This window comes from Lygodium microphyllum, chromosome 18 (genome assembly GCF_053477565.2).
Source record: "Lygodium microphyllum isolate KBCC chromosome 18, Lygodium_microphyllum_v1.1.10, whole genome shotgun sequence".
Classification (NCBI taxonomy): domain Eukaryota; kingdom Viridiplantae; phylum Streptophyta; class Polypodiopsida; order Schizaeales; family Lygodiaceae; genus Lygodium; species Lygodium microphyllum.
In genome coordinates, this window is record NC_141152.1 from 31,754,170 (window position 1) to 31,772,991 (window position 18,822).

General features: G+C 42.4%; 1 protein-coding gene across 1 annotated transcript in view; it reads right to left on the minus strand.

Annotated features, from left to right (window-relative positions):
* LOC148020724 (urea-proton symporter DUR3-like) overlaps nt 1-18,822 on the minus strand; it is a 47,793-nt gene that overhangs the window by 15,736 nt on the left and 13,235 nt on the right. Inside the window, exons 9-11 of the mRNA XM_087698548.1 lie at nt 14,303-14,495; nt 1,460-1,563; nt 1,248-1,355 (exon numbers count right to left, since the gene is read on the minus strand). Of these exons, the coding sequence (XP_087554674.1) occupies nt 1,248-1,355; nt 1,460-1,563; nt 14,303-14,495 (405 nt within the window). The remainder of the gene's footprint in view (nt 1-1,247; nt 1,356-1,459; nt 1,564-14,302; nt 14,496-18,822) is intronic.

The following is an 18,822-nucleotide window of genomic DNA, read 5'->3' on the forward strand; positions in this document are numbered from 1 at the left end:
GTGTTTTAGTCGTGGCCGTACTTTCTATGTTTCTACTGTGCAAACCCTAGCATCTCTTCACAGCGCTTGATAGAGTCAGCTAGAGCGTTGTGGCATCCTTTTGTAGCTATCATCCAGTTTGGGGGCTGCTCCCCTATTTATAGCAGTCCCCTTCCCACAGTCATAGTCATCCTATTTTGCAGGTTTTCAGCACTCTCCATCATCCAGTGATTTTCCTCTGTCATCCGATGCTTTCTCCATCATCGGCCTGATCTGGTGCCCTAGGAACTGATCAGTCCGCTTTGTATTCAGCATTCTTTTGAGTTCAGTGCAGATTTCTTCTTCCATTCTTTGCTTTTGTTTTAGTCTCTCTTCCCTTCTCTCTCCATGTTCGTGTTCTTCTTCTATTGTACACTCTCACATCCTATAACTCTCTCAAAGAGAACTAGCTGAAGCAGTGAATGGTCTGTAAGAGTTGTGCTAGGAATGATGCCAACAAGATTTCCTTTGTCACAAACCTAGTCATCCACATAGAACCTGACAATCCTGGAGAAAGTCCTAGTTACTACTGCCCTGTCTCTCCTAGAAAACTGTAGTGTGCCTGTGGATCTACCAAAATCTGCTATAAATGAAGGAGAGTTCTTTGGCCATTCCTAAGACATAATATTTCAATACTTGGAGATTCTCATCCTTTAAGATATTGCTAAGGACAGAAATATTGGTTAGTGGCAACTAGTGTAGTGTTGCCACAAGCCCTCTATGCCAATTTCCCCCTCTATATTGGCTCGGTTTTCCAGTTGTATATTGAATAATACAGATGCTGTAAATGTGCAACTGTTGTAATTAAGATGCACTCCATTGTGTGTCAACAAAAGAATGAGAAAGGACAACGAAAGAATGAGAAAGAATACGGTGCATGAGATGGGCACGAGGGGTGTGGAAGTGTGGGTAAAGTTGTGGGAATAAGGATGTGGGTAGGAAGGCAAAAGGAGAGGAGGAAGTGAAGAGAAGCTGACAAGAAAGAAAGAGTGATGGGAAGGGGGGAGAGCAAATAAGAATGGAAGTGGAAAGGGCAGGAAGAGAAACAGACAGGGAGAGAAACAAGCGATTGGGAACAACCTGGCAAGCATAGTCTCTTCATACAACAATGACAACCACATAATGAAGCAAATCACATTAGAACCCTTTCAACATGCCCTTGCACATTCAAGACCTTAGCATTATTTACGTCCTTCCAGCTTTTAGAGGCTCTCTCTATTTACGCTAACCGTGTAAATGAGGCATGAAAATCCTCCCATGGCGGTCCCAATTATGAGAACTGCAGTTCGAGAAACATAAAGCAATTCTTTGCCTTCAGCTTTAGGCCTAATATGTGCCTGTCAGAATTACAGGTCGAATGTTAGGATAAAAATATCATATTCAACTTTCAGACACGAGAATTGGAGAATTAATTTACAGCTTGTTTTTGAAAGTTACTTACTTTATAAACATCGTATGTAAAAAGAGAACTCATTGCAATAAATTCTGCAGATCCTGCAGAAGTTACTGCCATGAATACAATAGACAATATCAAAATCACTCCCCCTGCCAAGATAATGAAACTCTGTAAGTATCCAGTGGGTGCTCGAATAGGGTGCTTGATTTTTTTTCTATGCCTCCAAGTTTATTCATGCATGCAGGAATTGGTTACTGAAATACAGCAAGACGGGCTGATAAACCACAAGCGCCAAACTGTTTTATATCCAAACATCCCACACAATCAATAGATTTGTAGTGGTGAACCCTGATGGGAAAAACAGAATGCAAGACTTTCACATGGCTCTACATAGTCTTTTTCATATGTTATATGCTTACAGGTGATTGAATGATTTAGACCATAGGTTTCATCATATGGCCCTAATTGTAATAAACCTAGGTGTGCCCATATCAAACAGGTTACCTCTTGGGCAGGTCCAAGTCCAAGGCAAGGCAGACACCTCTTAATGGGTGGGTTGCAGTAGTTGGATGGCAAACTAGTTGAACATGTCAGGTTCTTCAGATGGCAGGAGACCACACTACTTGGAAGGATGAACTGACCGAACTGGTCCAGCCACGTATTTAAATTAACCCTTTCTCTTCTTCAGTGCCATCAGTTCCTCTCCTTGTCTTCCTCAGTGGGCATCCACAATGCTAGTGATGGTGGACGGTCTTGAAATCATGGTTCATGACTTCAATTTAAGACTGCTAGAGGCAGCATGGAGGTGTATCCTTGAGAGGACAGCGGGTGTATACCATGTATAGGGAGTACAATGGTGTGTAGGATGGACTGATTGTGTAGTATAGAAACACAATTGGACAGCCTTTCCCAATGTGTACATCTGGGAGGGTGATGATCACCATTGGATTCCCTTATTCCTTTTGAGTTGTGCCCATCTTTGGAGACTAGTGTCTTACTATCGGTACTAAAGCCAACAGTCCACTGGGTAAAGAAGATGGAAAGATCAATAGGGATGATAAATCATAAATGAAGTATCGAAAAGTTGTGTGTAAGGTCGCACATTTTGGACTAAGGAGGGACTGGACAAGAGAGCAAAGAGCCAAAGATGAACAGGCAATGGTAAAGCAAGTATCCAAAAATTGCATGTAAGGGAACATATTTTGGACTAATGACTAAAGCATGCAATCATTACCCACACCCACCCAAACTTCATGAGGTGCAATATCATTTTATGAGAGAGAAGGTACTTGCAAGTGAGATAAACTTGGTATATATTAGCACACAAGATCAAGCAATTGACATTTTCACAAATACTTTGGGTGCAAAGAAGCTTCAAGGATTTCAAAGCTTACTTGGAGTTATAGAGATGCAGTTGAGCTTGAGGGGGAGTGTTGAGATGGCAAGTTCAATATATGCAAATATCGATGATGGATGCTTAATTAGATGGATCTATACATCTACACTTAGCATATCAATGGACTCCAAAGTTTTCACCTTCTTCCCAAAGCAGTAGTACAAGGGGTTCTTTGTCATGGTAGCCTTGCAAAGAGCTCATATTACAAGGGGTTCTTTGTCATGGTCCTTCGTCAAGAGCTCACTCTTTATAAAGCCAAATGACTTCCTCTTCAAAAATTACCGGTCAAAACCTTGTAGGGCCAAAACAAGACCGGAAATAACCTCAAATGGCCAGATTAATGCTAGAAAGGGAGCAAGCTGCTTATTTCACTCTGTTATGACTCTCTTTCCTACTATGAAGGGCATCTTAATCAAACATAGTGACTTCTGCCACGAGGACGTGAAATTTTATTGCTTTGCTTAGCATTTGATTAAAAGTTAATCAAATGTGCTAATGTGACTTGCACAAGTGAGATAGGAGGGAGTTGAGAAGTGTAGTTTACCTACTCAAATGAAACAGATGATAGAGATATATCTGATGAAGGGTACTTGCTTTGAGAGCCTCCTCTATTAAAGTTAACATACTGAAAATCATCTAGATCCTGTACAACAAAAGAAGAAACAGGAAAGGTTTTGGCTCATAAGACTCAAAAGGGTTATATGAAACCAGCCTTCCTTCTTGGAATGGGTGGTGATAACCTGATTTAAGAGTTAATTACAGCAATAAATAAATGCACATAAAATGAAATACACACTTTACCATAACATTCTTGGACAGTAGACACCCTGTTGGCCCCAAAATTGGCGCCCCTTGTGGTATTTCTTTAGCTTTCATTCAATTGGAAGGAGTACAACTTGAGATTCTTCAATCTCCTCCTGCTAACCAATTGCTCTTGCTGTCATAAATGACCAGCAAGCCTTTTGGGTCATTTGCCCCTTGATTCACCCAGGACTTCTTCTCCAATTTGACCCTTGGCTGGCCAAATGCTGCCCCAAATCAATTTGGAATGGGCTGGCTCCTGAAATCCCTTGACAATCTTCAATTATCCACTGCTGATTTCAGTCCCTTGAGCCGTCAATATCTGGCACGGATCCTAAGGTGGCTGCTAAACCCTAATTTCTGCTGTAAATTAGGGCTTACTGCAGAAATTACAGATCAGCCCACCAAAAATGGCTGAAATCTCCTCCAAATGGCTGAGAATTGCTGAGAATGGCTGAGCGTAGGTTGAAAGAGATAAGAGAATGCTGTAAAGAGAGAAAATTTTGAGATTTGTCGTGAATAACTGATCAAAATCAGCTGCTGCCCTGCTGTATCAACCCCAAACGGATGCACCAACAACAATAGGAGCATCAGAGACTGTGATCTTCAAGAGAAAGTACATCAGCAGCAATTGCCAACTTCCCAAGGTCAAGAATATGCAATCTCCATCACCAAAATGGTCTCCAATGGTTGGGAATTGGCCCCAAAAGCTGGCAGCAACAATCCAACATCTCTTTCCAACAGCTTCAAAATGAAAAAACGAGATTTCCCTCTCCCTTTAGCCCTATTTAGCCTTTCCCCCACTTGCATGGGAAAGTTTTGCCAAGTGGCAGCTTTCTTAATCCATTTTCAGCAATTTCCAGCCATTTAATTAATTTTCAAAATTAATTAATTCTGAAAATTAATTCAGCCCTTAATCCATGTCCAGAAAATTGACCTTGCCCATCCAAAAATTAATTGGCTAGGCCATTTGCAACTCAAAGTGGTCCCATGCATTAATTGACCCTTGAACAAGCATTAATCCATTAATTAATGCCTAGTCCCTAGTGTCACCACTGACACTTAATGGCCAATTAATGGTCCTAGGGGCAAACTGACACCAAAATTCACCTAGAATCTAACAAGTGTAACTTGTTACAACTTTTGCCTTTAACACCCATCTTTTTCACAAGGTCCTTGGGCCTTCAACTGTAAAAGAAGTAGCTTGCACCTCACATGTGCAACACATGTGCATCTTTTAATTGCACATTTGATTAATCCTTTAATCAAATGTCAATTAAATATAAGCAAAGCATCAAATTTTCATGTCCTCATGACATTATACAAACCTGACACAAGGCCTAGCTAAGATAAAGGAGATGGATCACCAAACGCGCCAAACATCGCCGTCTCTCCAAGATCAAGGAGATGGCCAATCTCACCAATCGGTACAAACGAAGTAGCAGCACTCGTTGGAGGAGTGTAAACCGAACTGTACGTGATGTGCAAATACTCCTCAAACTCTTCATCTATAAGATGACCAAAATGAGAAGAAGAAGAAGATGGCAAAGGTGAAGGTGTGTCTACCTCCTCCTTGAGACTAACATGCCTTCTAAGAGCCTCCAATGATGGAGAACCCTGATAGGGCATCGTATGATCCCTAGAAGAAGGTGCCTGAGAACATTATGAATCAGAATCGAGTTGCATGTGAATCTCGCATACACAAAGACTAGCCTCCACAATCACCACAGAATACTCTTTAGAAAAGCACCGGCTCTAATACCATGTGAAGATACACTAGGGCTTGCACTGAGGAAATATAGCATGTACAACCAAGACTGAAACACAAAGACTCAGACAGAGACAAGCAAAACTCAAACCCTGAAAGCAAGAAACTCAAAACTCAAACACATAGAGAAAAAACTCTAAAGTGAATGAATGTTGTAAATGAATGAAAGAGTATACGGAATGCCCAAGGGTAGAGGAATGCAGTGCCTGAGAGTGACGTCCACTGGAGACGGATCCCAAGTACTGTGACCACCAATCGAAGTGTGGAGTGCAAGAAACACTGAACGCTGATCACCAGAGTGTCAAGAAACAGAGGTGACTACAGAGGATGATGCCTATTAATAAGGGGGGCGGCAAAAAGCTGCAAACATGGTAGTAAAAGGGCCGCCTGTAGGAGAAAGAGCACAACTAACTGTCGCCTACAGGTAGAAGCGCCAAATGCAGGGTACAAAAGTTTGTTTCATGCTGTGGAATGTAATTGTCAACTATCGCCTGGCTATTGAGGGTTAAATGCAAGCTAGAGGAGGCATTGTGATTGCTGACGATGGCTAATGGGACCGAACATAGTAGGAGGAAAGGGGCCAAACTGTGGGCGACAATTATAGAAGAAGACGCCAGGTAGTGCAAGGGCTAATGGAGGAGTGGTAGCAATCACGAAGGGTAGACCACTACGTGGGTGAAGGCTAATGGCTGAAATCTACACTGAAAGAATGAGGTTGAATGCTGGGCAACCTATCTATTTATAGATATTGGAGGGTGCCCCAAAAAATTAGGATTTTGGGGGACCACTAAAACTCTCTCGAAATGCACACCAAATTTGTGTTTTTCATTAATCAAGCATGTTTTGAGGCTATTTAAAAATGCTAGTCAGCTGTAAAGAGTGTTTTAGCTCAACACTCCAAAGGTATTGTGCACCTTCACACACTACAAAGTGGATAACAAAAGATTATCTTAAAAGTAGACTTTTCAAACTGCATATCGGAATAGACATGAAAGTAGATAGATGGTGCTGAACATACTAAGACAAGTTCAAATCAAGGTTTTTGAGGTCAGAAATTTATTGAAGGTGGAACACTTTTTTAATGTTTGCGTGAACCTTGGGTAGAGTCGTCTTTATGACCACATGGGCTTGGCGGATCATCATCCACACTCCATGCTCATCATTGCAATGAGGTGTGGCGGGTGGTGGGAACTTTATGTACAATTGCTACACCTTTGGAAGCTTAGAAATACCTCTAGAAGAAGGATGTAATCTAAAAGAGCTAGTGTGACAACATTGTTAAGAAACCACTTCTTCAGTTTACACACTTCAGTTAGGTTTCGCACTAACAACCCCCTCATTTTGGACACTTTTTCAATGGGCACCCACTCAGTGGTGCACCACCCTAGACAGCTTAGGCCTATAAATAGGCCGTCACTTCATTCATTCTCATCCCACTTCACTCATTCTTCACCCACTCAGTAGTGCACCACCCTAGACAGCTTAGGCCTATAAATAGGTCGTCACTTCATTCATTCTCATCCCACTTCACTCATTCTTCACCCCTCTTCCTTCATAACTATGACACCCTTCCCTCTCCACTCCATTGCTGCCCATACCCCTATCGGAAAACATCGCAGTTAGTGATCACCCTTCCTCTTCTCCTTCAAGCGCCCTATTTCCATCATCAGGTCTTGCATTTGGAAGCTCCACCCTACCGACATCATTATCAAACTGCTGACAACTTTGCTTCTCTACCTAGCAACAGCATCCACACCCTGGCATCAGGCTACAGGCTTGCATTTGCACTCCTGGAGGATCTCCACCATCAAGCATCATCCCTCCCACTCATGGTATCATCTTGGCTGCTGCATGTGGGAGATTCGGGGGTTCTCCAGTCACTGATGTCATCACACAAACTACTGGTATTTGCGTTTGCAGCCTACCATCACTCCTTTCATCTAGCATCAACATCCACACTCCTAGTGTCAACATCTAGGCTATCAGCATCTGCGCTTGGCAGCTCACACATCTCTAGCATTTGCGTTTTGCATCCACGCCATCTCCTCGACATCTGAGGACTACGGTTCACTCCCTTGATAGCTAGTGATTATCTTCCTCATCTCGAACGGCATCAAAGGATTACGGTTTCCTCCCACGACACCTATCCTTCACCTTCCAATGATTACTTCGATAGCCCAATACTCGAAGAATTGTGTTTCGCTCCCTTCACTGTGCAAATTCCCCACAAGTGCTGTCACCTGATTCAGACATGACAATGCAATCATCTTCTAAGCTTCGGTTCCACTATATCAGCTTTTCTTCTCATAGTATGATTCCATGGATCATCATCGTATTCTTGTTGTGTTTCTAAGTTTCTTTTCTCTCTTAGTGTTTACTATACACACTTTGTATTTCTCCCTGCAAACCCAGTTGTGTCTCTGCATTGTCGCATGTTTTGACATGGTATCAGAGCGTAGGAGCATAGAGAGCTAAAGACCCTATTCATCATAGAAGGTAAAGACAGGTTGCGGGCTCGGCATCATCGATTAGTTTCTTCCCTTCCGCTGCATCCACCAGGAGACAGAGATACCCTTCTCTTCCTCTCCCTCCCACCCTCCCTTTTACAGGTTGATCGTCAGGCACCACGGCCTCCTTGCGACCGTTGCAACACGCTACGAAGGTTGCTTCTACTTCTTTTAGGATTTCAAGAATGCCACCTCAACAACCCACGGTTCCGCAATCCGCTTCTTCAAGAGACAATGATTGTTGGATACCAGCGCACTAACAATCCCAAAAGGGTTGGTGTTCTCATTCTGGTCACTTTCTTAGTGGGCGCCCACTCAATGGTGTGGCACTCTAGATAGCTTAAGCCTATAAATAGGCCATCATTTCATTCATTCTCATCCCACTTCACTCATTCTTCACCCCTCTTCCTTCGTCAATCCGATACTCTTCTCTCTCCACTCCAACTGTTGCCCATACCCCTATTGGAGGACATCACAGTTCATGATCACTCTTTCTCTTCTCCTTCACACACCCTGTTTCCATCATGAAGTCTTATGTTTAGAGGCTCCACCCTACTAGCGTCATCATCAGCCTTTAGCTATGAAGTCTTGCATTTGCACTCCTGGAGAATCTCCACCATTAGGCGTCACCCCTACCACTCCTGGCATCATCTTGGCTACTGCGTTTGGCAAATTCGGGGATTCTCAGCCACTAGTGTCATCACACAGACTACTAGGTTTGCGTTTGCAAGCTGCCATTACTCCTTTCATCTAGCGTCAGCATCCACACTCTTGACATTAGCATTTGGGCAGTCAACATCTACATTTGGCAACTCACATATCTCTAGCATTTGCATTTTCCATCCAAGCCATCTCCCTAGCATCCGAGGACTAGGATTCGCTCCCTCAACAACTAGTGATCATCTTTCTCATCTCAAACAGCATCAGAGGACTAGGGTTCGCTACCTCGATAGCTGTCCTTCACCTTCTAGTCATTACTTTGATATCCCACTACCCAAAGGACTATGTTTTGCTCCCTTCACTGTGTAGATTCCCCACATGTGCTAGCATCTATTTCAAAAAGGACAATGCAGTCATCTTCTGAGATCTGGCTCTATTGTATCAGCTTTTCTTCTCATAGCATGATTCAGTGCATCATCATCATGTTCTTCTTGTGTTTCTGAGTTTCTCTTCTCTCTCAGTGTTTGCCGTACACACTTTGTGTTTCTCCTTGCAAACCCTACTATCTCTCGGCATCATCACATTTTTTGACAAGCATAAGGACTCTTCTTCCCACTCTTAGCAAGGAGAATTGAACAAGGCAAGCATATAGTTGCTGCTAGAGTTTGTCTCACTCTTCTTGAATGAGTTACCACGGGAATAGCTACCGTCACACCGAAAGGGCTTCACCTTAGTTCTTGATGCAAGAATCCCCCCTAGAAGGCAACCTACACACATAAGCAAGGATCTCATGGAACTCTATATCTATTCACATACATGCTCAAACTACAAATAGACCTATATGTAAAGAGTAGCCACAAATTGGGGCATTCAATACTACTGTCGGCATGCACAAGCCCTAGGTCCCATGGAACCCCATAACTCAGGTTGATCGTGGTTGTTGAATGTTTGGCAAAGATTTCTCACTCCATTCTTGCCATTGAGGTGAGGGGTTCGGCTCAAGCACATGTGCATATGGTTGTAACTTACATGCCTTTCATGATAAGAGTGATTATGTGACTGCGCTACAATGGTCATTCTCAATTTGGAATCCACTTAGGCTTGTTTTGAGTGTAGACAGCCAAAGGTTCCCCGTAGTGTAGCCCTAGTGGTAGCCATGGAAACAAGTACTTGGAAAGACTGCGAGAAAACATGGAAACAACCACACAGGAGTATTGGTGCACTTCACTCTACTTCTCGTGTCACCAGGTGGTGATACTTTCTGTAGTTGCTTTCCTTACTTCCTTATACAAATATTTTATTTTTCTTTTCTTTAGTTGCTATTGCTTTTTACCCCAAGAGTTCTCTTGGATTAAGCCGGGATCTTTGCATGGCCAGAAGAGGCAACCATTGGGACAAATTGGACTAATGGTTTATCTGAGCCTTAGGACCGGTTCCATATTGAATGGGCACTAAGGAATAGAATGCCAATGGTTTAGGACTGTGTGCTTAGCCACTGGAGATAGTCCACGACAATGAGCCTAGCCAAGATAGAAAATGCACATGTAAGAATGCTCATGGAATAAAAGTCACCGTAACTGAGCCACATTACACTTTTTGATGTGGTTGCAATGATAAAAGTTGCTCAGAATAACTTGAGGAATGCAGGGGTCACCATCCCTAAAATTTAGGGAGTTACTATTTTTGGACCCTAGAATCTATTCGGGTCATTATCTTCGTTTTTGAACGAGGATTAATTCTCTGGTTTGTGTCGAGGTCGAATTTTACACCGATCATGGAGAATTTTAGACTAGAAGGTTTAAACAGGAAAATTGTTACATGTATGCCATGTGGCACAAATTCCCAAAAGAGAGAGAGAGAGCATTAAAAAAAACATAATAGGCATGAGAGGCAGATCTGAGAAAAAAGTTTTGAGCTGAGGGTGGATTGCTGCAAGTTCATCAGCTATGGAGAGTACTTCTTCATCTCTGACTCATGTACGGAGATAGAGCTTGCTCCCTCTGGTCAACTCTCTCTCTATTCTCAGAGAAAATGCTCTACACGATGGCCTGATTCCATCAAAGGTACAGTTCTGTGTTTTCTTTGCACTTTTGCTGAGGCAAGAGCCTCACTGTCCAAGTTCAGGAGCAGTTGTTGGCTTCTCCAATGCAGGAACTAAAGAAAGTGATGACCATGCCACACATGAATAGGGTTTTTCAGCTCTGATTTAGTGCTGTTTGTGGGACTGTTTTACTGCCGGAATGATGCCAAGGTAAAAGGGATGTTGTTTTCGATATGCTAGGCAATAAGAACACTGAATACAAAGTTCTGCAGACTGCAATTCTGCACATGAATCATTGAGTTATGGTCACAGAAAATGCTTTCGTAAAAGGGATGTTGTTTTGGATATGCTGGACAATAAAAACAGTAAATATAGAGTTCTGTAGACTGCAATTCTGCACATGAATCATTGAGTTATGGTCACAGAAAATGCTTTCCTAAAGGGGATGTTGTTCTGGATATGTTGAACAGTAAGAATAGTGAATACAAAGTTCTGCAGAGACTGCAATTCTGCACATGAATTATTCAGTTATGGTCACAGAAAATGCTTTCTTAAAAGGGATGTTGTTCTGGTCATGCTATATTGTCCTTATGCAGCTGGGATTTACTCAGAAAAGATGAAAACCAATTGTTCACAGGTTATGTATTTTGGAACATTTCACTTTTGTAACTTTCCATCTTTTAATTGATAAAGAAATACCGAGAGGGGCGCCAGTCTTCAGAGCCAATCTAGCGTTGAGCGAGGGAGTGAGGTCTCTGTTTGTGTGTGTGTGAAAAGACCAGGTGTTAATTGAAGGAACTACTGCTTTATGTGAGTCATAGACCAGTTACAACTCAAGCTCAAGCTAAGGGCATTTTGCATTCTCTCCACTATGGCTCACTTGTGGCTCACCATCAGCATGCATTGGTGCATTTCACCCCACTCTAGCTCATGTTGAGGGCATTTTGCATAGTCACAAGTGATGATCATTTTTGGACTTGAGGATTGCAAGGATAGTAGCTTCTTTCCATCCCACGTCCCATTCCATGTGACTACATAGTCACAAGTGATGGCAATTCCTCCTCGTCCCCATCCCATTTTGCAACACTTGTGACTAGGGCATTTTGCATCCCTCTCTAATCATTTCCACCAATATTTCAGTAGTTTCTAATGGCAATAATCACCTTGACACCCTACATCTATGTCTATGGCCTAGCTTTCATGCATGATAGTGCATCTAAGGCATAGCTACAATGTCCATACCATCTCCCAGCCCTAAAAAGAAAAAGTGTGATAGTTGTGATTTTCTTCTTCAGCAATGGTACTAATTTAGGTAATACTCACCAGGATAGTTATTTAGTGGCGGGTGACCTATAGGCAGCCAGAGGTTCATTTCAGTGTAGCTCCAATGATGTCACATAAAAACATCAGGCCATGAAAACGAATAGTTGGAAAGGCTATGAGAAAATATAAACTCCAGACGTGCCTTTTGCTTTCAAGAGGAGGCCCACAGTACTTTAGCAGTTAGCTCTAGCAATGACCAAAATTGCTTGCAGCCAGAGAGGTTACTCTCAGGTGGCTGCTAGGGCTACAAAACTGGTTACTCCTAGACAGCTATCTTCCAGCAGGACTTGGCCCACCCAACCAGTCCCTCTTAGCAGGAATGCCTATGGCATGGAGTATAGAGCATCATTGTATAGCTTGCAGTTTGCTAAGGTTTTGCTGTAGTAAACTCAATTGTAACAATTTGTACGAGTTTCTTATATAATTGAGCATTATTCACACACTCTCTCTCTATCTCCCTCTCTCATTCTGCTTTTGATTAACAATCTCCTTTTGTATCTAAGTAGAGTTTCTCTCCTTCTTCTACTCTTGATTCAGTTAGTTTTGTGTCACGAGTATGCTCCTGCTGCCTTTTATAATATTATTCTTGGTCTTGACTCAATGTTGGACAAGGGCTGAGGTCTCATTCGATGAACCAGATTGATCTGGGACAAAGATTCATGCGAATTCCTCATGGATTGCAGTGTCACAGCAGCGAGAGATCATGGATGCATTTCTCAATGTCATGTTGGTCAACGTTGGAGTGATTGCAGCTCTATATGCTTGAAGACACACTGGTTTGAGTGTGTAATTGAGACAAATTCAAAGCTCGTTGGTCGAGGTTGGTGTGAGCAACTCAAGACACAAAAATTCGAGCAAATCTGGTCCATTGAAGAGCTATGCACACAGGGAATCACCACCAAAAAGAGAGCTGGTCTGTGACAGCTGCAGTGATCACACAGGTGGGTCATTTTTCTTCTCCACCCTACAACCAATCTTCTAGCCTGAGATGTGGCACTCAGCCTGATGCGTTTTCATTAGGTGGAGCTGTTTCCAACTGCTGGAAGTGGACACCATCTACATAGCTACATCGTTCCAGCTATTGCGTCCACAACATTTTATTCAACATTCTTCTTCATCAACTGGTCCTCGGCTACTGCGTTTCATCACCCTTACCTCCAGTGTACTGCATCAACATCAATCTTGGTGGTTTTTCTACACTCCGGATTTGTGCACAGAGGACAACACTCTCCAATAGTCTCCCTCGAACTGCTATCACAAGAGTCAAAGATTGTTGGACAGGTCTGCTCCTTGAGCATCGGTAGTTGTATCTTCTTCCATGCTTTAGACTCTCCCAACACGAGAGGAACAGAGCCTTAAGAGAGGATCTGTTGACATGGATACTGAAGTCACTTGATTACCACCAATGTGCAACACTAAAGAGACAGAGTATCATCACGCAACCTTGAGATTGAGGCAAGTAGAGTAGCATGGGTGGCCAAGGAGGACAAGGTATGTAGGCTTTGTTTCACTGAGAGATAGAGTCAGAGGAGCATTAATTGATGTTCAGTATACTATAAGATCAAGGAAGATATTCATTACTTGCGGCGTAGATTACTCATTGCCCAGCATGATCGTCCTCTTACGACATGCTACAAAGAGACTCAACAGGGGATGCATTTGGCTTGTTTTAGTTTCTTTTTAATCTTTACATGATATGCAAGACATGGATTTATTTTTTAGTGATTTCTCTCATAGTCCAATTCAGCCTCTAATAGACATTAACATGAATACATGCATGTACACACATACACACACACAAACCCCCTTTTTTTGTGAAACCAATGTTCTGATTGAGTTAATGTACAAGATGTGATGCTTTCAAGAAGGTGAGCATCAGGAAGACCACGCAGAGGACCAACCCGTGACTCAAGAAAAGTGTGTGCTTGGTGCACGTGCATGTGAGTGTATGGAAGATCATGACATGGAAATTTTAGGAAAAGAAAAACACAAGCGCATGCACACACAAAACTAGACCAGTCCATTACTCACCATAAGTCTGTCTGTTGCATGCACGCGTGTGTGTGTGACCGATTCAATATGAAAGACCATCATGTGCAAATGTTTAAAAAAAGAAAGTCTCACACACACACACACACAAACTAAAAAGGCAATGTGTGTTGCTTGCCACCATGTGTGTGCATGCAAGCATGTGCATACGTGTATATGAGTGCTCCAATACAGAAGGCAAACATCATGTTGAAATATTAGGAAAAGAAAATATGTTATTCCCTATAGTGAGTATAAGAAGAGTTGTCACCCCAACAAAAGTTAAAGGCAGTTTTAATTGTCTAAACCAGTGAAATTTATAATCCACAGAAGAGCAGGATATCCTGCATGACTTGCATTGTACCTTTTCCTAATACAAACTGAGCTGCAGCAACAGGGACAAGGCCTTGATTGCCTTCAGCAGTTGTAAGAGGAAGATCTGCTGCTAATACTGCAAGGCCTAGAGATGTTGCCAAAGCAAATGGTATGGGTATCCACATCAAACCACCTAGAATATATGCTTGAAATGCAGCCTTGGGCTTTGCTGCAATGGCACTCTGAACAATAGGAAAGTCAAATGTCCAAAAAAACATTAGAAATTAGATATGCTAGAAATAACATAGAATATATCTCAAATGTCAAGAATGCATTCTCCCTTCTTATTCAAGATCATACAAGGTAATTTTCCTGCATGTGGTTTGTTGATAAAACAGGATGTGTGTGTGTGCGCGCGCGCACGAGAGAGAGTTTTATAATTTTTTTAAAATGTGCAACATAAATCAATTTTCTTTGGAATGTATACGCACATTGTTTATTAAAATAAACTAAGTAATGGGGACATTACCCCTTGGACATTTTTTGATTTGATAGCCCGTCAATTTGATGCACCGATTGATTGTTATTACTTTTTGCCTATTTACGAGAATTTTTCTTACGTAGTTTTGCTCTTTTTCTTCTGAATATCCTCTTTTCTCCTCGTAACTGTGTTCTTATTTGATAACCCCTCTTGCAACCCATCAACCCAGACCTTTTTTCTATTTCTTGCCTCCCATTCTTTGGCACATAAATTTCTTGTTATTACTTTTTGATTGTGTTTTCTTACATGTTTTTATTGTTTTTCCATGTGATCATTCCCCTTGACTACCAATACTGCATTTTGGCCTAACAACCCTCTCAAGCACTTCTACCCCAACATTTTTTCTTTTCATTGCACTCTAATCTAACTCACCGACTCCATCAAATTACTTTTCGATTCCTTTTGTGTATGCATTTTTTATATTTTTTTATCTGAGCATGCCCTTTTCATGTCACATTGTGTTTTGACTTGACATCCCTATTCGGCTTGTCACCTTGGCTATTTTTTCTTTTTATCGCACTTTGTTTTGGTAGAAAAATTTCATCCTTTCGCATGAGAGAGAGAGATTTCAACTTTTCCAATGGTGAATATGGCTTTCACATGCTGGATGGCCTCTTGTAAATCTGATTGTTCTTACTATCAGCAACCTTAACAAAAATAGAGAGAGAGAGAGAGAGAGAGAGAGAGAGAGAGCATCTAGTAGAGGCAAAAATCAAACTATGGGACAAATCAATGTACAACAACAAACCATGTCTCCAACTCATGTTTTTTTTTCTAGGTGAGAAAAGGTGTGGGTAATTATATTACTCAAAATAATTTTACAAAGAAGCACACATATTCAACAGTCTAGCTGAGGCTGTCTGCACCTGCCTACATCATAAAAAATAAGCCATGGCCATCCCAAGTGAGAATCAACTAATGCCAAAGCCCTTGTTGGTACCAAGGGTCGCCCTGCAAAACTGATCCCATGAGCTGCAGAGTGAGTGGATGATGGATGTCCAAAGCTCTACCAGGGTCATGTATATAGAGAAGCTCTTGCCACTAAAAATCATTTGGCAATATGCCTTCCAAATGTGCCACCCTATGCAACTTCCAATAATCTCCCAAATCTCTAGTCATGATGCCATAGGCTCCAATACCTAGTGGCTAGTCAAGGCATCCAAACCAAAGCATGCCTCCATTATGAAGATCGTATCATGCACCTCTACCTTATATAATAGATGACGGCCCTAGCTAATTGACTACCAACAGAAGGCCCCCCCCAAAGATGCACCCCAGACTTGACACAACTTGATGGAGTAGTTGGCAAACTCCTCTCCCCATGACCAAAGGCAATGCTTTGGGATTTCCAAGTACTTCTACGGGCAACACTTACAAACTCCATCCTGCTACATCCAAGCCAACCAACTCCCAACCACTGCACTCCCATGTGCTAGAAGCCATATCAAGTAGGACACTCCCACTTTATAAAGCCATATAAAGCTATAAAAAGTAGGACACTCTCCTCAAACACCAATTATCCCAAAGGCATTGCCAAAAGGTCTGGTGGAGAGCAATGATGATGCTCTGCTCTACCCAATGTCTACTATGTGAGGGTGCCTAGTCCATGTCAGCCTGCATTAACATATCTGCAAATCTAGATTGTGCAAGCCAAGAAACGCAGGAGTTTCTAGGCAATTGTTGAGGCTAGCCAAAGCCACTCTCCTAAATCCCACTCCAACTCATCTAGAGGCCAACTCTCCCATATCCATAGGTGCCACTCCTAGATGTTAGACCAGCCTATGTATGTTTCTAGCCTTAGCCATGGCATAGCCACAGTGTTGCCATGGATCGCCACATGTAGAACCTTTCATCTCCACCCTAAACTTACTCTCCACTCCTCCACATCCCACATTCTCTCTTGCGGCTTGGCTATGGCAAATCACAACCGCCAAGGCATGTTTCCTCCACTTGGCTAAATTGCATGGCTATTGCTTCACCACAGCAATTTTCCTTGGAAGGCCCTTCACTGTGACAAATCTCTTGCAAACGCACGTTGCCCTTCACTCACCACCTTTCCCATCTTCAGCCTTCTTCCCCATATTTGGTCGTTCCACAACTTCACCCTTGGCAAAAGATAAAGTTGTCACGTCAACCACGCCAATCTTCGACTTTCTTCCCCATCTTCAACCTTTCCAAAGCTTCACCCTCGGCAAAAGATAAAGCCACATTAATCTTCATGACCAACACATAGACTTCATCCGCACAACAATCTCACGAAATCGCTTTTCAACTCTTTCGGACATCTCCACAAGAGACAAAAGGCTTCACCCAGTCTCTAGCGATAGTTATCAATCCCTTCGTCTTTACCATGGTACCTGCTCTGATTGTTTGGAGCTAAAAGCTTTCTAGAGAAGCCTTAGTAAAGCCTTTGAAAATACGGGTTTACATCATAAAGTTACTTGGAAATAGGTGTCATTGAGTGACGTAGGCAATTTGAATGAAGACTCTTATGCGGTTTGGGGCTGTATTAAAAACTCTTTTGAGATGGGAATGAAAGGGATTATTATGTCAAGGCTCTTTGATGTGTTCTGCCAAAACTTTTGCTAGAGTAGATTGGCAAATTTAGTCTATTGGAAATCCCAAGCTTGGCCCTTCCATGTACGTCTCAAAGTTGCACAAGCCATCATGCTACCAATGCTCACTTACTTCTTACCACCTCTACCTTGGACTACTGCCACTTTTAATGCCCTTACAAAACATGTCCGCTTCATGTTGTGGAAGGACCCTTTGCATGCAGGAATTTCTTGGATCCCTTGGAGTCATGCCTATACCCCTAAAACATGGGTGGTGGAGCTATTCTCAATGCAAAGATTCATATGGTGGCCCTTCGTTGGTCGCTCTTTTGGGCCATCTACATGGACCATCACCCCCGGTCTTCATTGTTCGCTTTTTCTTGGAAGACTGGAGCCTCATTCATGGTAATACTAGCATACGAGCTTCATGGTGGCACATTCTTAACTCTAGTGCCCACTTTTCAGCATTGTCCTCATCTTTAGTGAATCATTTGGTTTGTTCTTGGCATCTCACTCTTCAAAAGGTGCATTGGTATCCCACAGAGGATCATTTGGTGGCCAATTCTTTTCAATTGGATCTATTGGCTATGCCATGGCTGCTCTCCTAGGATGGAAAATAGAAGGATTGCCCCAAATTTAACTATATAGCACACCTGGGTCTGTCTTCTATTTGTTGATGCCACTTTGGCAAGCCACAAGGTGCTCATGTTCTTCTTCACAACCATGAGACTTTTTCAAATTCCTCATGGATATCGAGAGTTATGGGGTCAGCTTGACAATATACTACAGCCTGTGCAACCCATGCCTCCACCTATTCCTAGCTGTCCTTGGCAGGACTCTGACCATCTTAACCTTCAAAAGGCTTCAACCAACCATGTGTACCATCTCATGATTAAGGATCATCATTGGTTGGCCACCAAACCCGATACGATTTGGGGTATGCATATATCTAAGGCCTAGCGGAAGATGATTGTGATGGAGGAATAGCTGAACAAGACACCTTTTAAATGCAAGGCCTTTCTTTGATGGGTGATCATCAGTGGACTGCCCCTTGCTTTGGCACTTTCGAAGTGCCAAATATCAAATGGTAACTGCTTCTTTTGCATGACCAATTTGGAGTCCTCACATCATAGATTGTTTTCCTGCCCTTCAGCCAAGAAAATCTGGACTCTTTTGTCAGATATTTGCATAGTTGTGGCTGGTCCGCTGCTGCACCCCTTTGATTGGGTTTTTGCCAAGCCAAAATATCCCACCCCAATGTAGCCACATATGAAGATTATGTTTCATTTTCTCAGATTTTATGGTTGTTGGCATAATTGGGTCACCCAGAATGCTTTCATCTTCAATTCTACTACGAGTATCCAAGGACATATTGCCAGAATCAAGGGTCTTATACACTGGTAGTTAGACCTTATCCAGCATGCTGATATTTTCCCTAGGGAGGATTTAGTTCCTTGGCATATGGCAATCTCT